Source organism: Lepisma saccharinum, chromosome 9, assembly GCF_977018435.1.
Source record: "Lepisma saccharinum chromosome 9, izLepSacc3.1, whole genome shotgun sequence".
NCBI classification, from domain to species: Eukaryota; Metazoa; Arthropoda; class Insecta; order Zygentoma; family Lepismatidae; genus Lepisma; species Lepisma saccharinum.
This window is the reverse complement of record NC_139237.1, coordinates 22,586,110-22,608,262: the sequence shown is the minus strand read 5'-3', so window position 1 is coordinate 22,608,262 and position 22,153 is coordinate 22,586,110. Positions and strand designations below refer to the sequence as shown.

The 22,153-nt window shown below is 37.2% G+C and overlaps 1 protein-coding gene across 1 annotated transcript in view; it reads left to right on the top strand.

Moving 5' to 3' along the window:
* LOC145992350 (uncharacterized) overlaps positions 1-22,153 on the top strand; it is a 134,752-nt gene that overhangs the window by 4,819 nt on the left and 107,780 nt on the right. Inside the window, exon 2 of the mRNA XM_083128730.1 lies at positions 5,581-5,719. Coding sequence (XP_082984856.1) covers positions 5,581-5,719 — 139 coding nt within the window. The remainder of the gene's footprint in view (positions 1-5,580; positions 5,720-22,153) is intronic.

Here is a 22,153-nt window from a genome sequence, read left to right as displayed (position 1 = left end):
TCTCAGAAATAAAATGTTGAGAAATTCTTAAAAGTGTTCGTAGGTCCACTAATTCTTCTGCGTCCTCCATGTGTAAATGGTATTGATTTGTTAATTCTTAAAGGTTTTATCTGGTGACCATCTATGAACGTTGACATCTGTGTAAATGCTGAAATGAGGACTTTTAACGTGGTAAATATGTTCATTTCACCGTTAAAATTTGAATTTTCTGTGAGGCAATTCAGGTAGGTCTTGGAAAGGATATTTGCATGATATAACGAACAGGCATTTCCTCCTGATCGTTAGTGTAATGTTGTATGTGAGAAAACTTTATATGAGTCTGTTTGTTCAGACAAGGGCGTCTCTAAGTCATCTTTATTTTTTAAAAATAGTACTTTTAAATATTACACGTATGAAAAATCTTGTAGTTGAGGGTTGTTATATTTTAGGAAGAAGGAATTTGGAAAGGATATCAATTTAGTCAGAACATTTACTCTTACTATAAATTAACCCAATTTCTAATTAATGCCACCCTCTGCACACCAAATATGATTATAATTTTGAGAAGAAAAAATAAATATAACTACTAATAATTACTAAAAAGAAATTGAACTTTAGATATGAATGTAATGTAATATTTTAAATACTCTTGGAGATGTTATGAGTGTATACTGTATACTACAGCAAAATTTAAATTATTAGACTGAAATGTTAACATTATCACAAAAAGTCTATTTTCATTTGACATCTTTCTTCTTCTGAAATGTCCTTGCATGTTCGCTCAACGAGTATAATTCCGACACGGTCTACGCTCTGGTCATAGCTCATGCTTTTTACAGATAACATCAAAAGCTGTGATAAACGATTTTTCTAGTTTTTGAAAATGGCCCTTCCATTCACAACACGGAAACTCATCTTAGCATATCGTGAAAATTGTTCTCCTCTTTACATCGCAACGATGAGGATGAATAATGATGGTGAGTACCATGAGGTTTGGTGAATCTCAAAGCTACAGGAAAATAAACTTTCGGAAGGTTTCCCATATAACAATGAAACACACTAATACTGTAAATTGAGCTGCATGTAATTTAGATTTTATTGAAAAGCAAACAGAAACCATGTTGCAAGCAGTGTGAAAACTAGAGCTGCTATGCGAAAACATTTATTTTAATGTTAACATTTCAATCTAACGTTTTCGTGAATTGTTTTTCGGTAATATTCGGTACTTGATTTAATCAATTGTTAATATATATATATATATATATATATATATATATATATATATATATATATATATTATCAGAAATCAATTTATTCAATTCTAGAAGAAATTAGGAACACTTGCACAATATATTTTAACTGTATTTTATATGGCGGAAATCGGAATTTATCTTAAGAAGGCCTATTTATTGATGACATATCAATGTGTGTGCTTGCGTATATGAAATAAAAATAATAAATACAGATATAATATGACTTTTGGCGAGAAAGAGAATTTTTATTTCATTTTTTATCTTTGGAAACTGATAATCCGTATTATTTGTATCCACAAGCACGATGTTTACTTTTTACAATCTTACTTTACTTGTTCGATATCATCTTTACATCCTCTTCTTGCGCTGTAGCCATAGCGCTAGAGAAATATAAGGAATCACTTGTTTCCGTCGCTACTAGCTCGTCACCAGGAAGCAAGAGCGAAGATCCTTGCACAACCCTTCGCACATGATGAGGGCATAGAGCAAATGCTTCGTGGGGCTGATAGGTCTCGTTTTACTATTTAAATTAGAAGTCTGAAACTTCGTGACGTGAGTTCGAACCCTGGTTGACATCATTTTTTTATATATATATTGTTTTTTATTTCATGGTGCAAAGTTACATTTGACAGGTTTCGAAATTAGTCTCCATTTTTTTCGCTCAATTTGGCATTTTCGAATATGGTCAATGAATAACATAATTGCGAAAACCGCCAAATTTCAATTCAATAGCAAACATTCAGATGTCAAAAAATTGTGCCAAAAGAGAAACCTATAGTTTCTTGTTTTTAGGGAAAAATACACAAAAAGAACAATTGTTTTTGTATATTAAATGTTCATAGTAGCATGCTTCTGGAAAATAACTGTCTCTTTTTGCCTGCATAATGTCTCACAAATCTATCGACATATCACACTTCACTGTTGGCACTTGATATTATAAAGTTAGAACCTTCAATACAGATCTTGGCTGATATTTTTTATAGCTGTTCCATCATGAACTTGACTTTTGATTTAAGCCCGCTCATGCAAAGACAGTCTAATCGGGGCTATACCTACAGTTTCAGGTGAACCCGAGTCACTGCTTACCTTCACCGTGTATCGAAACCCGGATCACCCGAATTCAAGGTGACGACTTTACCATTATGCCATCGGGAAGGTCTTTGATTCTATTGTTTCCGTAGGCACGATTAAGTTAGGGAAGTATAAAATTGATTATCTAAATAAATTCACGAAACATAAAAAGCATGGTTCAATAATGAAACAGTGAAATAACCCGTGTTGCTGCATAGAAAGGAGGCAAGATGGTATGCAAATTTATATCATGGTTTAATGGGCTGAATTAAATGCTCATCAAATATGGCAAACTATATGAGTTCAGATAGGCCCCAAACTCAAAATTGCAGTCGCATTTTGAAATTAGCGACAGCAAAATTGCGACTGCATAATGAAGACAAAATATTATTTAAGCGTTTTCATCATTGTGTAAAAATGTTAGTGTCCTGAATGTATAGTTCAAAGTCTCTTTCCCTTATCTAATTAATCGGAGTCAAGAATTAAAGTTTATGCAATGTGCTTATTTCTGTGCCAGACAACAGCACATACCACCGTATTCTTTAAACTATATACATTAAATGCATACTTTTCAACACGGATATGTTGGTGTAATTCCTTCAGTAGAGGTGAAACCTCCAATTACACCCTTATGCATGGGTACAACATTTTCTATTGTGTGCATTTAGCTATATATATCTGGTAAATTCTGCTTCATCTCATGGATAAAACTTGCTTTCTTGTCTTATCATACTAAAGTAGTAAACAAAATCTCATGAGAAATACAAACCAAGTAACATTGTAAAACTCACGAATCTCTCATATTTAAAATTTAATATCGACTTCTCAAAAAAGAAGTCATTTTAACCTGTTCTACAAGCAAATGCCAAATGACTATCATTTCGATAGATTTAAAATAAATTTTGAATATTTATAGTAATAACACCTTCAACCATACATACAAAAATGCTTTGATTTCACAATTTTTACCAGCATATTTCTCCTCCCATCCAGAAATTACTGATATAAAATCGAGCGTGAAACCAGTCTCTCAGTGTTTGTGTATGTGTGTAAGGGAGCGGTGAAACAGAGGAAGTGGCAATTAATGACGGAAAACATTAATATTCACTTATCGATGTAACCTAAAGTTTTGAACATTAATTCTGTGATCTTTTTTCCACAGAGGGATAACGTTATACCTTGCGGTGGGATTTGTTATTTGTTTGTTGGTTGTGCAGATATGCAAGGAGTCTCAGTAACAACACAATAAAGAAAACTACTTTCCAGTCAATAATTATTTTCTCCTTGCCACACGAACAACAACAAAGAATAAGGCTGTGACTCCGTGAAATACTTTCGTGCCACCCGTTTGGCAGAAAAGGAAAGATAATGAATCGAAACAAGGATTTCAGCTTACGACGCTGGCGTTTTACCGACTTGGACACATTCCGCGGGGTGATTTCTCCTGACGATTCCACTCTTACCTGTCCGGTTCCACACTTTCAATGTCCCTTCTTTTAAATAACATCAATTTGAAAGCAATACGCTTCATGGCATAGTGTCTACATGCTGTGCATACATTGCTCACAGACTTTAACTTAATATTGTGTGTCTATACTAATGAAGACGTTCGAAGACTTGCTTTCGTGCAATGTTAGTGTTTCCAAGCCCTATTAAACTTCATGCTCTAGCTTCTGTCAACGTAGCAGATTCTGATATGTGGCTACGAATCTTGCAAGTCAATGGCACTTACATAATTATATTTTCAAACTAAATATTTGACGAAGAAGAGTGATTTTTCAGGAAAATATGAAGACATTCATCCAGCCTGTACTGATTTTGGGAGCTCTATTTAACTACTTTCGTGTTCAAATTACAAGCTAGAAAAGCGGTTTGCATACGTAAGAGAAAGTAACGAAAGTGATCCTAAAGTCACATACTTTGGGCCGCGATAAATGTACTTATTGCCTTGAATTGTTTACTTTCTCTCGTCCGCATTCGATTTATTTTTTGATAGCTTCGCTTGTCTTCTACTTTTAGTCAATCGCGACGAAGAAGATAAATGATGATATGGGAAAATTGATGATGGGACACTAGCAAAAAACACCCACGCTCAGGTCGGAATTCGAACCCGGGTCCTCTTGGTGAACGTCGATGTTGCTGTTACGTTAAGCTGGGAAAGAGATAATGGAACCACCATCCACTCCCCTCTGCTTTGGGCTTTTCCCCAAGGGATTGAGTAATGTTTTTTTGGTTAGTTATGAGATACTGAGTATCTTGAACATATTTTCCTGAATTTGTCCCCCCCTCCCCCCCATTGTCTTGTAAAATTGGACACTGTATTGGATTAATAATAAAAATGCAAGGCTTTCTTTTGACCGTTCTTTTTCACTCGGCATCAGGTGAAAAACTTTAGTGGTTTAGTGTTTTCCTGAACGATTTCTTCGGCTGTACTGCCACACTCAATCGGCTCCGAAGCTGATACTTTACTCAAAGGAGTGTGCCACTTTCTGTGAACAAAAGTGTACTAAACTTGAGAAACGATTTAAGAAAACGGATCAAGGTTTCATGCCACTAGATCAATCGTGCAAGAAGCATGTCGTCACTTATAATACAAGAACTAAAATCGATGCTAGACATGAAGCAGAGAGAATATTACAAATTTCAGCATTCGGCTATCTTATCAGTAGAAAAGCATCGCTAGGTGAATGTGTTTCAGCTCTGGGCTCAACGATTCCAATGATCCGAAAATTAGGATAGGACTTGTAATAATGAATACCCAAAAGAGGAAGCCGGTGTTTATTGTTTATCAAATGTCGTTGAAAATTTTTAGGTGATTGCACCGACAATTACAATAAATGATTCTTTCAATCCAAAGACATACTGTATCAGACAAATTTCAGATGTTAGAAACAATAAAAGTGTAATTCTTTTATAAATTATAGTTTACGACGGACCAAACATCGCTTTATCTTCCATCTGTGACTATTAATTCGTACGTACTGTGAAATACGATAAGTTCCTACAATCAATATAAATGCATAACTACAAATCACTACAAATATTCAAAATTTTCAGTAAGAAAAACCAAGCAAAGTAATCATGCAAATCACAATTTGTCAAATTTCAATGTTCGTTACGAACAAGTGGTACAGACGGATTTCTTTTCATTTACGAATCTTCATTTAAGCAGAGCATTATACACTTCTCGTACGTGAGACTTCAAGTTTCGTTCTCGCGTTACATCACGCACATGAAAAAAAATTGATTTCCTTGTTTTATTTTATTTCTCTTTCAGAACATGGGGTCAAGTTTCTAATAGGAGTGAATATGTAAACTTCATCAGGGATATGAATAGTGATCCATTATTTTACACAAAAGATTATGAAATTGACGAGAAATGGAACAAATTGAATTTAAGGAAGGCTTCACGTACGGTAAGGAAATTACTACATATACATAATGTACTGTTACATCTTGTTTATTATCTCCATATGTAAGTAGGATACACAAGTCAAAATTTGCCTACCATAGTCAAATCATGTACCAAGTTTCCCCAACCCCCTCCTCCCCTTCTGAAAATTTTTAGTCAACAAATCGTCCATATAAAGAAAAAAGCAAAATTATATTTATGTGTTTAAATTTTTTCTCAAATTTCTACATATCTAAACTTACAGGACAAAAGAAAACTATATAAAATAGATGGAATTACCACGCAGGAAATTGTCCAAACGTTTTATTAGATTACAATAAATAGATTGAGAATAAAGTTTGGATACAGGGAGATGATAGAAATCTTATACGAGAAATAAAGGAAGTGATGTAAACTATAAATGATAATAACTCCCTTTACTTACAATGACGAAATGTAACTTAAGACCTCAGTATTATAAAATACGATATTACTGGAACACAAAAGTATGACCCCCCTCAGACTGGTTTTGGCTACACTTAAAACTATGTCAAGATGCTTATATACGCTAATTGCCTACAGTGTGCTACTCCGTTGAATCCAAAAATTTAGTAAAATAGCCCTGGGGATTTCCCGTGAAAAGTATGACCCCCTCAGATTGATTTGGCTTCACATACAAAAGCTGCATCTGTCAGATTCTTGTCTATAGGATCTTAGAAAATATGGCCCTCTTGGCATTGTTTTTTTGACTACACTTAAAACTAGGCCAAGATGCTCATATGAGCTTATTGCCTTTAGTGTAATACTCTGTCAAGTTTAATCTTATTAGCTACATACACACACACACACTAGGGGGTATCGAAAAAAGCAAATTTTTTATGATGCTTTTGGGGTAGAGCGGAAAAGGTGCCTCTATACATAAGTAACTTCTGTTCAAAATTTCACCACCCTAGGATAATGTCTTCTGTTCTGGCAAGGGACGTGAAATTTCAAAAATTTAGTAAAATCGGCAATTTTTTTTTTCAATTTTTTCTCAAATTTCACAGCACTTTGGGGTAGTGTGCAAAAGTTGCACCTATGCATGGTTAATTACAGTGCATAATTTGGCGCCCCACGGACAATATGTTCTGTTCTGGCAAAGAGCCTGAAATTAGCCAAAAATCGACAAATACACAGTTTTTTTCATTATTTAACTAACATTTATTAAACATAAACCAGAATTGTCATACACTCGCATACTATTAGATATATGACATAAGAAATAAGTATTCAAAATTAAAAGTACGAAAATGTGTGTTTTGTAGGTAATAATAATGTAAAATATGTGTCTTTAGGTTTTGTACTGTCTCTTGCACCTAAATTCAGGCATGTCCTTTCTCGATTTCAGAGTGCAGCGAATAAATCCATCCCGTTTTTTATGACCACACACTTTCTTTGAGGCCTCCGTAACCAATTTTACTGTTCTTTTCACAGCTTGTGTGTGGCATGGTAACTTTGTATAAGTCCAGTCAATTGGTATTGGTTCTTTCAGCATACTTTTCAAATCTTCTGTAGTCACATCAGTCAGTATTGGTGGTGGAGTTACTTCGCTGGACGACCAGTCAATTAGTTCGATATAGTTGTTTGCTTCGAAATTTATTTTTGGAATATCGAACTTTCTAATCCCAACGTGTCCAACCGCCTCACATGATTCGCGTGCTTTTATGACTCTTCGAATGCCAAGGGCTCTGATATGTGTTCTCTTATCAGTCAGCATCGCGAGCAGAATGTTTTCTGGAGATGCGAAGTAAGCATTCAGAGAAATCACTGGGTCGATGACGTTGCGGTTAACTTGATCCAAGTATCTGGATGACTGAATGAAATGGTAAAGGTGCCGAGCTCCATCCTTAATTGAATGATGGATTTTGATGCGGAACCAAGATGGCACATACACCCTGATAACGAACTCTACTATGGTACGTAAGTTGTCTGATGGTTCCGTGGTGGAAACATACAGTCTTAATATCCTGTTGGCTGTTGGCAACCAGCGGGACATGTTTAGGGGACCTGGATCGCGCTTAGCAAGACCTGGAGGACACATGCCTGAGCTAACGGCGAGAGCAATATCCCTCAGATACTTCTGGTCCTTACTCAAAGTGGATATATCATCTGATGGCAAGGTGCAGTTAACTGGCTCAAATGTTACCACTAGAAACAGCTCACACGCCTTCAAAGATTTTCCAATGCAACCAGTGTAGGAATTGGGTCCGGAGGTGGGACCAACGAGGGACTCGAACAAGTGACGGAGAGGCAATTCGTTGAAATGTAGTTGACAAGCAACCCATTGCACAGCTCTCCCGATCTTCAGTTCAAGACGACGCAGTACAACATTGTGAACTCCAGTATTTACGACCGTTCCATCACACCCTAGATCAAGAATATGGTTTAAACTTCCGGGCACTTCTGCTGTGATATAGTCGTAAATACTTTCAGCAATGGCCAGACTTGGTCCTGAAGCTGGTGTAACATGACCAACGTAGCTAGATCCTGGTTGTTTCACCAAGGAATAGTGTTCCTCTACAATTGTTCTTTGGTAGTATTTATCATCCTCCTTTTCTGTTGACAATGTTTTGTCACGTCGGCCATGGAAGTAAAGACCTGTTAAATGATCATTGTCAATGTCCGAACTTTCACTTTTATGCTCTTGCATGGTTCGATACATTTCTCTAGCAATTTTGTTCTTATCAATCACTAAAGATGTATCCGATTCAGAGACTAGGCCTACGTCGTGCAGAACGCTAGAAGCTATGGCAGCCGTGGCTTGAAGCGATACCCCAAATCTTTGGCTTATTAAGGCGGTATTTGAAAGTTTCTTTCGCATTTGCGAAGAGGATGAAGTCGACGGTCCGGGATTGTAGTCGTAGTCATCAGGTTCAGGTTCCTTATCCTCATCCATTGCCTCATCATCTTCTAATAACGTTGATGTTGATGAGAGCTCATCACCATCAGGCAGCTATGAGCAGGACGCAGTACATTTAGAACTACGAAGGAATTTTTTGTCTTCCTTTCAGCACGTGCTTGGAGCTTTTTGGTTTCTTGCAAATCAAGCGATCCAATGCACATTAGGCGCTTTGTTCTCTGATCAGCAAGAAATGTCTGTTCCTTAAAGGGGACCTTGGATTCCTTCGGGCAATTGCAGTCTGTAAACGTGGAGCACTTACAAGCTGCTATATCAAAAAGAAAGCATGATTCTTCTTTAAACTTCTCCACCCTTGCTTTAGTTGCCATGCTTTTCTCTATTCTTTTATAAACAGCCTTGATATCGATATATTTCTTGTGATATGCATGAATCATATCAAGGACACGTTTCTTTGAAACTGTCGGAATGGAAGCATCAGAATACAGCATTTGCAGCTTTACACAAACTTGCTCTGCGATGTAAGAAAATGCGGGTTCCTTGTTACCAGTTGTTTCAGATCCAAGACGCCGCCTTTCGTAAATGCAGCATTTAATAACATCCTCTTTTGTTGGAAGCATCCCAGCAAAATCTGTCGGTGATCCGAAAATTGGGCAGTCTAATGCTCCTAGCTTTGAAAATTTTGAAGATTTTGCCATGTTTTGTTGCTCACTGCTAGCTAAGTTCACGACCTGTAACAAAAAAAGATTAATAATTAATAATCATTAATTAATAATCATTAATTAGTGGTTAATGATAATCTGGAAAATCTGCTGCTAACATAGTTGTTAAAAAATCATATTTATATCTAAAAGTATAATGAAAAAACAGTGTATTTGACGATTTTTGGATAATTTCAGGCTCCTAGCCAGAAGAGAACATATTGTCCGTGGGGCGCCAAATTTTGCACTGTAATTAACCATACATAGGTGCAACTTTTGCACAGTACCGCAAAGTGCTGTGAAATTTGAAAAAAAAAAATTAAAAAAACTTGCCGATTTTACTAAATTTTTGAAATTTCACGTCCCTTGCCAGAACAGAAGACATTATCCTAGGGTGGTGAAATTTTGAACAGAAGTTACTTATGTATAGAGGCAACTTTTCCGCTCTACCCCAAAAGCTTCATAAAAAATTTGCTTTTTTCGATCCCCCCTAACACACACACATACACACACAAACAAGCTTACTTCTGGTCTACTTCTGGTCTGCTTCTATTATTAGGCAATATTATGATGACCTACATCCAATGCGCTTTCTTCTTATTGGTTGCTGATGACCTATATCTAATGTGCTGTCTTCTGATTGGTTGCTTATGACGTAATGCGATGATGTGGTGTCTTCTGATTGGTTCGTTATGACGTAATGCGATTATGGTGTCTTCTGATTGGTTGGTTATGACGTAATGCGATGATGTGGTGTCTTCTGATTGGCTCACTGTTTCAGATGTTTTCAACTCGGTCCGCGCTTAGGCTATTTAAAGAGTTTTTGCATTGCAGATCAGTTAGTATTGTGACAGTGGTTGAAGAGTATGGACGTGTTGTTGAAGTGCTCCTCATAATTCTTTTGTTAAAAATTAAGTATTAGTAATATAGAATATGCTATAACTAGAACACAAAAAAATAACAGACTCGTATAGACTGGACTATAGGTCTGTTCGGTTTGATATACAGAAATTATTATTATTCATATTAAATGTATTTCTTGTATACAGTACGAAAGGCTTATATTTTGTATAAAATAGTCCGATATTTGACACATCCAGCTTGTTTGTAATAATCCATTCATATTTAGAGTCAGGCAGATACACTAATTTATATATGTCCCAGTTTGTTATACAATATCAATACTGCTTCTACTACATGACACGCATTTGCGATCATTGCCCCTCCCTTATGTACACGACGTGCCTGTGCAGACACGCATTTGCGGTAGGTCGTTGCTTCTGTAGATCAACGTAGAAGGTCATTAGTCTGTCAGACACCTGCGTTTTTTTTAAGTCTATAGTTTTATTAAGTATATAGTTTTTGATTTGAGCCCCAAGAAATTATATATAAATACCAAAAACCAAAAATAGTAACACACTAAGTGTACATACAAAGTATACACACTAAGTATACAAAGTACACTGCTGAACCCAACTGATATTTTTATTAAGCATATAGTTTTGATTTGAACCCCAAGAAATTATATATAAATACCAAAACCAAAAATGCCGAATCAAAAATATTGTAATCAATGCGATAAAAATATATATTTAGCCCTACTTGGGCTAAGCACCAACGTAATTGTGATCCTGAGAAACGCAAAATGACCACTTAAATATGCCCAAAATGCAATAGAAAATTTAGCATGGCATACTTCAATAAGCATATAGACGCTTGTTCTGCACAGGCATCAACAGTGCCCCCACAGCCATCTACACATATCTGGTCTAAAAAGAAAGCTTGCTACATCCGATAATACTACACTGGCAAAGCGACCACGCAATAAACCCATTCATAGTAGTTTTGACGGTCAACTAAGGGATTACCGTTTCGTATCAGAGCCAAGATGTGATCTTAACAATTTTTTGAACAGAAATAGTCCTGATACGCTAGCTATTATAAATGCACAAAATGGCTCTTATAAGCTATCTCTTAAATTGTATACTGAATACAAGAAACCAAACGGCACAAAATTTACACACCCGCACATAACAGAAACTGTACCTGCATACTCAAATACAAACTTAGACGAAATACTAAGCAAGTTGATAGACCAATTGCTTATCAAACATTCTGAATTTGCTGCTAAGGAATCGCGTTGGAGTCTTTGCGGATCCCCACACAGGTTCTATGTTAATATTTCTGAATTCAGACCTCTAAAAGGTTCTAAATATCTGACTTTACCTGACAATATCAAAAACAAAAAAGCCGTGGTTAACGTAGAAAATACCGACCAGAAATGCTCTCTGTGCTGTATTTTAGCTGCTTTGTTTCCAGTTTTAAATAATACACAGCGAGTAAGTCATTATTAACAGCACGAACATGATTTTGATGATGCTATGGATGGCTTAGAATATACAATGTCTGTCCAAAATATCGATAAATTTGAAAAAAGAATGTCAGAGATAGCAATGGCCGACCATTATCTATGAATGTGTTTTCTGCTGCTCGTGGCGATTGCTTGATAGAACCTCTTAGAATCAGCAAAGTTGATGACTCTGCTGTCCCGATCGATCTGCTCTTAATTGATAGAGACGGTAAATACTATTACACTCTGATCCGCAATCTTCAGGCTTTAGTCAGAAAACAACTAGGCAAATCCAATAGAATATACAAGTTGTGTCGAAGATGTTTGACTGTATTCGATGGTCAAAAGTAGTAAATGGTGTTGATGAAGAGAATACCGAAATTGCTAAAAACAAGTTGGTTGAACATTTAAAATAATGTGGCCCCATTAAACCTGTTCATATGGCTATGCCTAAACCAACCAAAAAAGACAAATTCAAAAAATTGGAAGCCTTGTTGCGGCACCCAGAATACATAGTCTGTGATTTTGAATCAAATCTCAAACCGCTTGCATTCTGCAGCCCAGATCCCGAAGAGTCTTCAAGTACAGCGTATCAGCTACACGAATCTTCTAGTTTTTGTTATGTTGATGTACAGGATGGTGTTGTTAGTAAATCATACTTATACAGGGGACCAGATGCTGTTAAAAAAATTGTGCATAAAATAGAAAACGTGTGCTGTAGCATAGCCCTCAATGTTTTGCTAAAATCAGAACCCATGCTACCTTTAACAGAGGATCAAATCGAAGATTTCAACAGTACAGAAAAATGCCCGGTATACAATTCTGAAATTTCGGATACAAATTTCAAGGTGCGTCATCATTGCCATACGGACGGTCGATATAAACAGGCTTTGTGTAGTAGCTGTAATATTAAGATCCAGAGACCAAACTTTTGTCCCGATACTTTGCCACGGTGCATCTAATTATTATTTTCATCATCTGATCAGATACGAAGGGTTTCACAAGCAGGATTTAAATATTTTAGCAGAAAATGACGAAAAATAGATAGCTATTAGCAAAATAATTAGTGTTAATGACAGGCCCATATACCTAAGATTTCTAGATGCATATAGATTTCTGTCGGCTAGCCTTGCCACTCTGGCCTGTCAATTATCTGATGCCCAATTCAAAATTACGTTTCATACGTTTCCAAATTTGGACCTGAAATTGATTAGGCGTAAGGGTGTATATCCATACGACTATGTTACCGATTTTTCCAAATTTGTCGAGCGTGCTCTGCCACCGCAACAAGAGTTCTACAGCAAGCTCAGAGCATCAGAAATTAGTGATGATGATTATCGCCATGCCCAGTTGATGTGGACCAACTTAAATTGTCAGAATCTTGGTGATTATCATAAATACTATTTGACACTCGATGTGAAGCTCTTTGCCGATGTTATTGAGGCATTTAGAGCATCCTCAATACAAAATTATTACCTTGACCCGGTCTACTTTTACAGTGCTCCAGGCCTAGCATGGTCTGCGATGTTTCTGAATACTAAAATAAAATTGGATCTGATCCAGGACCAGGACATGTATCTGTTCATCGAACAATGTATACGAGGGGGCATAGCACAATGTTCTCAAAGATATACCAAAGCCAACAACAAGTGTGTTTCCGATTTTGATTCTGTGCGACCATCAAACTATATATTTTATGTGGATGCCAACAGCCTATATGGTTATGCCATGATGCAAAAACTGCCATATGCAGGGCTTGAGTGGGTCGAAGATTTCAAAATTGAGGATCTTCAAGACTTCAATGACAGTGAGTATGGCCTGTTCTTAGAGGTCTATCTGGCAATTCCTGATAATTTGCACACCCAGTTTTCTGATCTGCCGCTAATTGCTGAGTTCCATGGTCCGCCTGGCTCTAAACAGAAGAAACTGATGATGACTCTGGAGCCAAAAGAGGGTTATGGCATATACTAAAAGAACCTCCAGTTCCTGATGTGTCAAGGTGATAAAGTAACCAAGGTTGGCAAAGTCTTAAGGTTCAGGCAGGCAAGATGGTTGAAGCCATATATTGATACAAATACCGAGCTTCGAACACGTGCGATAACACAATTTGATAAGACCTTGTTCAAATTGATGGTCAATTCTGTGTATGGTAAGACCATAGAAAATGTCAGAAAACATACTGATGTCAAATTGGTTACTGGCCCCAGCCAGAGCAAAAATTTGGTAGCAAAGCCCAACTTCAATTACAGAAGAATTTATGACGATAATGTAGCGCTTTTTAACATGAATTAAACAAAGATCAAGTTTGATAAGACTATTTATGTATGGGCTGTAATATTAGAATTTGCCAAATTACACATGCTGGAGCTATATTATGAAGTGCTGAAGCCTTTTTATGGTGATTGTGTAAGACTGATGTATATGGACACGGATAGCTTTATCCTTGATATTCAGACAGAAGATGTCTATCAAGATATAGCACACCCTGCATTGCTTGAAAATTTCGATACTAGCGAATTGCCTGGCCATCTGAATATTCAACTACACAACAAAAAGGTGCCTGGCAAGTTAAAAGACGAGACTTGGCATGTTATTGTAGCATTTGCTGGGTTAAGGGCCAAGATGTACAGCTTTGAAACATACAGTGGTGCTGTTACTAAAAATCAAGGGCGTTGGTAGAGTAACTGTAGACAAAGAGCTCAGATTTGAAGATTACGAAGATTGTGTCAAATCATGTAGCACAATCAGAACATCGGAATGCAGAATCCAGAGTGCGGATCACTTGTTGACTACAAATATTGTAAGAAAAGTGGCTCTGAACCCACATGACGATAAGAGATGTGTATTATCATGTGGCATACATACTCTACCATGGGGTCATTGCGATTTGATAAATGGCAATCAATGCCCAATCACAGAGCATGCCTTGCAATAAATAAACATTCCAACACCAGCACCCTCTCCTGATATACAGTCTATGCTATCTAAACTAAGTGGTTTGTTATTTATTTATCTGAATAGCATTCTTACTGATGTTGATGTTAATACAGGTAAAATATTGTACATATTTAACAATAACTTAAACCACTACCAGTTACCTGTAGGTGGTCAATTACAATTTATTACAACCCCCAAGGGCAATGTCAAGGTTTCAGTAGGCAGAAATATTTACAGAATTAAGCACTCAAACATGGTTTCTGGCACTGTATATACTGTCTCTGCCGGTGACTGCTTATATATTGAGGTTCTGGGACACTACGACAAGCTTATACCTCTTTTTATAGAATTAAGAATCAGATACTCTATAATAAATTACCGCTAAAAAAGCACAATGCCTAACGAGATATTTGGCCATACAAGGCATGAAGATCACAGCGATGAGATTCTGATGCTTGACGTCAGAGTCAAAAAATTAAGAATTGATTTGCAAGCTCTGTAAACGACACTTATTGCCAGTCTTCAACTTGAGATTACTAATTTACAATCACAATGCATGGACCCTCTTCTTAAAATCGACTCAGAACTTAAATTGCTGATTCAGAAATACACTGACTTGGCTACACTAGATAATCTACAGAGTCTTCAAGAGGCCGTAGCAGCTTTTCAAGCCAAATTTAAGACTCAGGTTACCAACTCTGAGCAACTAAAACAGCAACTAGAAGAGCAGATTGGTAGTGTCCAGACACAGCTCCAAACAATTGTTCAAAGCATGAAGTCCCAAGATGATTTTGATCTAGTGATTTCTACTTTAAAAGAACAGATTCAATCACTAAAGATACCTAATCTGGACCCCTTAAACAATGCCATAGCCGAGGTAAAAGAAAAAATCGAGACACTAGAAAATTTTATGAAGAACCTACCATCTTCGGATGCTCTGAGTGCTATTACTCGTAGTGTTGCCAACATCAAGCTACAACTAGAGACATACGAGGATTTTGGCAAAGTTCAGAGTACCATAAGCCATCTTGAGTGTATCATAGCAGCAGTACGCAACGATCTGACAAATGTACAAGAAACTCTGGAGTCTCGTTTACCTGGTAGAAACCCTTGCCAGTGTTCAGCAACAGATCACCAAACTTGAAACTCTTAATACTGAATCTGAGCTACCATATTTTCATCACTTTATCGATGATATTCAAACAAAGCTTGACATTTTACAACAATCGACAACTACTCAGGCACACATAGCCCTGCTCCAAGATGCTATGCGTAGTGTGACTGACGCTAGTGAATTAAATGATGTAAAATTGGCCCTAGAGTCTCTGCAGAATACGGTGGCCAATCTGCCTACATAACAGGAACTTAAAAATATTAAAAGAGCCGTACATCGCATTTTGAAATCAGAAGACATCAAGAATATTCAGACAGAGATCAAACAGCTTACTCAGACAGTGGCTACTCTTCCAACCAATCAGCATATTAACAAACTGCATGCCCTGTTTGAGGATATCAGAACCCAAGTCCATGATCTTACAGCCCAAAGTTCAAAATTGACTGTTGTTGAAAGTCTGTAGCAAATTGTAGCCAACATCAAGCAACAGCTAGGGACCATGGAATCCAACCAAGAAAATGCTGTGTCTGTTTTTGCCACGCAGCTTCAAGAGATTGTGCAACAATACAAAAAACTTGCTGTGGACATAAGAATCAAACAAGGCCACGATGAGATTGTTAGGACTATCAACGAGCATCTTCAATCTGTAACGAGTAGATTGCTTACAGCAGAAAAATAAATAACTGGCCTAATCGAGAATCCTAAGCACACTGTAATCCTTGAATTGGACAGTGTACCCAACAAAGAATTCGAATCACCGTTTATTCCAGGTGGCAAACTGTATATGTTGTCCCCTGCACAAATTTATTACTAGTTCTTCGTAAGGGACACACTCAAACCGCTCAAGATCAAATATTGGTTACAACCACAGGCACACCACTACCCAACCTTATCAATAGCCAATGCTGACAACATACCAAAAATCACCAGTGTGGAGTTGAAGGATTTTACAGACCCCGATACACTAGAAACAACCTATGCTGAAGATGATGGTTCTTTGGAGTTTGACATACAAATAGGGTATAAGCTGTATTTAGAAAATCCTGTAGTATCAGCTGCTGAACACCCCATAGTTGCAATATTCTTGTTTACATACTATGTCTAGACAAACCATAGTTGACGAGCTACACAGACCAGCCAGACGTAACTATAAACGACTGCCAGTAGTCACAAAAAAGGCATAGACGATTTGTGGCAGGGTAGACTTGGTTGAGATGGCAAGTGGACAGCTGAAAAACATACACAAGATCAACAAGGGCTACAAGTATCAACTTACTGTCATAGATACATTTTTGAAATATGCCTCGATTGTGCCGCTCAAATTCAAGACTGGAGCATGTGTTACAGAAGCTTTTAGGACAATCATCAGAGTGGCAGATTTTTACGCTATCTACAAACAGATAACGGTAAAGAATTTTAAAATTTGGTATTTCAACAATTTGTTAAGAGCCAGTCAATACGACATTACTCAAGTTACAGCAATCTCATAGCCTCTATTGTAGAAACATTCAACAGGACCCTAAAAGGTCATATGTATAAGCAATTTACGCTTCAAGGTAATTATAAATGGGTTGCTATGATAATAGAACTTCTAGATCAGTATAACAACTCGGTCCACACCACAGTTAATAAAAAGCCATCTGATGTAACCAAATGTGATAAGCAGCAATTGATCAACACTGTTTACTATCCGAGATATCAGCCAACAACCAGAATACCTAAATACAAGGTAGGTGATCATTAGGCTTTACTAGAAACTGGATCACTGAATTATTTGCAGTGGTTCAAGTTATACCTGTAACCCGTAACACATATATAATAAAAGACCATCACAACGAAATCCTCAAGGGCCGATTCTATGAAGAAGAACTTAGCAAAACTAAACAGCCTGACACATATCTTAAAAAAAATGTCACCCCTAAAAAAGGCAACAAGCTACTGGTCAAATGGCTAGGTCATCCAGAAAACAGCTGGATCAAAGCAGACAAAGTGATACTATGAACACCTGTGATGTTATAAAGCGACTACCAGAGTCCGAACAGCAGACTAAGAAAAATGGCAATCTGCTACCTGATAATATTCGTTGTCTTATTGTTGGGCCGTCGGGTTGCGGTTGGACTACGCTACTGGTTGATCATTTTTTACTGGCAACTAACTGGTTAGACTGGAAAAACAGGCATTTGTACGTCTTTTCTAAGGGCTTAGAACAATTAAAATATCAGCAGCTGAGTTAGCTATACGATGGACTGGATATAGCCACTTTTGAATCAGATGTGAAGCCACTCGATGACTGTCTCGATAACTCTGTTGTTGTGTTCGATGACATTATACTGGATAATCAAAACGAGGTTCGAAATTTCTTTACACAGGAGCGACACAAAGAGATAGATTGTTTCTACCTAGCTCAGACGTTCTCTAAAATACCGAAACAGCTGCTACGAGACAACAGCAATTTCATATGTGCGTTTCGTCAAGATCATACTAACCTCAAACACATACATGACGAGTATGTAGGTGCAGACTTAAGCTACAACGATTTTTCTAAGTTTCGTGGTAGGTGCTGGAACCATTACAGCTACGGGTTTGTCACAATTGATATGACAAGAAAACCCAATAGTTGTAAATATAGAAGTAAAATCAACGATTTTCTAGTCGTAGAGACGTATATAAACAACCATGAAACGACCAATCATTGACGATCTTAAATTAAGAGACTATCTTGTAAAACGATTCAAGGGATAGAAATCAGAGAACCGAAGTTTTTATGAAAAACACAAGCGCACAGAACAGCCTATTATTGATGCTATTAGTGAACTGGGTAAAAATATAAAAACTGTTACAGAGCAGAACCAAAATTTGATCACAGAGCTTGTGCCGGTAGCTGCTCGGAACATATTAGATGATCCAATCACCCCCCCTTTCTAGTATTCATACACCAAGTCCTGTTCGTCCTCGAAGAATCGAAGCTAGTCAGGATCCTATTGAATTAGTCCTTCTTGCTCAAAAATATTTACTCATATTAAAGACAACAAAGATAAGGTCTTCGGTTTATATGCTGCCGCAGAGCGTGGCGGTAGCAGCATACATAAAATTGACAATTTTAGAGTTACGTTTATGGGCGATGATCTGATTGTATATTCAGAATCTCATCTTGGAGAAAGAGGCGGTTTTGTTAATTATTTTGGAACAACTGGATTGTGGGATCAACTGATGACTCGTAAACGGCCTGACGACTATACAGATCAAAACTATGAGCACTACAAAGAAATACTAATACAATCGGATGCCCTGTACCAAAACAACTACCCTACACAAAAAAGAGTCAAGTCTACCTGTGGAGCAAAATACAACAAATTAATCAAGCCCATATGGACGCAAATTAAGAGAGGTAGCGGAATCAAACAGTACAGCACCCTGCCTAAAGAATTTGTCTGGGTTGACGATGTAAGAAAAGTAATAGATAGGCTGCTCTTCATAGCTGGCCAAGAAAATGCCGATAACCACAACTTTTACAACGAAAAAGTCGGAATTATTGATATGTTAGCCACCAAATTGTCTAATTTTATAGTCAACGACACTAAGGGGATTGGATATCTTATAAAAATTATTAATATTCTACCGCCTAAATTTTGGAATATATCTGAGGGTCGGGGGCTGGTTAATGACATCATAAACAAGCTGCCATTTGAGCTACACATACCAGGCTTTCAGTATTGTGGTCCCGGTACCAAACGAGACCATAGACTAAACAGAGGGGACCCTGGTGTTAATCCCCTAGACGCTGCTTGTAGAGACCATGACATAGCATACAACACACATACCGATCTTGATAAACGACATGTGGCAGATAAAAAAAAATAGAAAAAAAGAGAATTCGGTAGATTAGTAAGCAGAGATGCTTCTTTGTGTGAAAAAATAGCAGCATTAGGGACCACCATAGCTATGAACATCGAACAAGAACTAGGGTGGGGGTTGTAACAGACTAAATAAATGGGCCAGCAATAAGTGTTACGACTTAAATTTAAACCACTTAATTAAGCTATGTAATCCCAGAATATGTATATAATAAACCTACGATGAAGGCCAAGTGTTGTATGTATCAGATACCTTATGCAGATCTTAAATCTCTTGGTACTATCGATAGCTTTTTAGCATAAAAACAGCGCAAAAAGGTAAGCTCTTGTCTTGCCAAAGGCCATGGTTTGAAGTTGTTACCTAGTACCCAAAATTAAAAAATACAGCAATCCAGAAATAAAATCACATGTAGTTGGCTTTATATTTAGTATCCCGGCTATCTTACCAGCACTCGGTTCAGTTGGTAGCTTAGCAGGGGGATCGGCTGCCATAGCAAAAACAGTAAGAGATGCCAAGAAGAACAAGGCAGAATTAGATGAACAAATGCGCCATAATCTGGCCATAGAAAAACAAGGCAAAGGTCTTAAAAGAGTCATAAATAAGTTTAAAAAAACAAGAGCCGCTTACCAACCAAGATATTGAAGCTTTAATCGAACTACTGGGCATCAAAAATTTTAGAGGTGTATACATGTCTGATTCTTTACCAGAACAACAGCTCAAAAAAGAGTGTGACATAGTCAATTTGGATAGCTACAAAAATCAGGGCACACACTGGAACTGCTCTTAAATATTCAAACAAGGAGGCATTTGTGTTCGATTCGTTTGGGGGAATTCCACCTAAAAATTTAGTAAAATATCTAAAATCTCATAATCTGTATTACATTACATTACATTATTCAAAATTTTCAAGATAATTATTGTGGACATCTGTGTTTATCTGTTCTTAGATATCTGTTCCAAATAAATCAACCATCAATTGTAGATTTTCGAAAGACACTGTGGTATCTAAAACATCATGGGCATATTCCATCTGACCATACAGAATTCACTCTTAAAACTCAAACTACATGATGATATTATGTATCCCAAATCAACAGCTCTTAGAGCATTCTACGGCATGTACTTGATCCCTAATATTACACACCATGACAAAAGAATCACAGTTGGGGATCAAAAATTTGTCATCACTCTAGGGCAGTATAATATATCTACTTTAAATGCTCAGTTACCTAGTGGTGTTGTCTTAACTCAAAATTCTGGCACTCACAGAGTAGATATTGTCTGCTACAGAGACAGTATATCTGGGTACTATAGCAGAGCTTTTAGGCTTCCAGAACAACACAAAACGTGAACCAGCCATCAAACACACTGCTGTTAATATACCTAAATTCTTGGCCATAGAGACTCTGAATATTCATTGTAATGTGGCCTAGGGTATGATCACCAAATCAGATGGCATAGGCACTCACAAACAAACTGGCCTTCACGTAACATTCAAACTTAACTCTGAATTCATGGAGTCAATCATCTACACTCCATCACCAACATTATATTTTCCGGTGTGCCATAATAGAATCGACTACATTGAGTTGGTGGTCACTAACTAAAAAGAAGAATTAGTTGATTTTGCCGGAGCCACAACAACCGCCATCATAGAGATTAATATATAAATAAAATACATACTGAAAAATGGAGCATATCGAAATCTACGAGCTACAGTCGTTCCCTCGGAACCGTAGGACCTTTGCCAATTTGAATAAGCCCAACAAAGAGATTGAGGTTGATCTTGACGTAGGAGGTGGCTTTATGCACCCCCACAGAGCAGACCTATATATTAAGTTTGATGTTGTCAAGCTCGAAGGCATAGATATTCTGTTAACTCAAATATGAGACTAGTAGACAATTTTGTACCACATCTGTTTTCTCAAATCGAGATCCGATAGCATGGTGTTGTCATAAACAGAGTAGACTGTCCTGGTATTACCTCTACAGTTTTGACCACACTGAATTAATCCAAGACCAACGCCTCGTACTACAAAATCGGTGGATTTGAGGCTGTCGATAAAATGATAACCAAGAGCCACACTGTACTCTTTCCGATGCGCCTGTTACCTGAATTCTTCTCAGATTACAAAGACATTATGTAGAAGGGTGGTTTAAGAATCACATTTCGAAGAGCCGCCAATGATAATAAAGATTTGATGCTGTACAGTACATTAAACTCTACCGGGGCAGCTCTGCCTAATACCCTACCTGACGAAGGCAAATGTCTTATTCAGACTATGGAGCTAAGAATCCCGGTTGTAGAATACGAAGCCAGTTATGCTCCTAAATACCAAGCACATATAATAAAAATCCACAGGTGCCTTTACAATTTTATACATATCAATGCGTCCAGAAGCCTGCCACTAGTAGATAGTACGAATTCGATGCTACGAATTCATTTTCTAGTATACAATATGACATGCCAGATTTTGTGGTTCTGCTGTTTCAGAATGGTCGAGACAACAACCAGCAACAAAATTCAAGTAAGTTCGATAACTGCAATATCAAGATCATATATCTTAAAAACGGCAGAAACGAGGTGTTTCCTAGAGAAAACTATA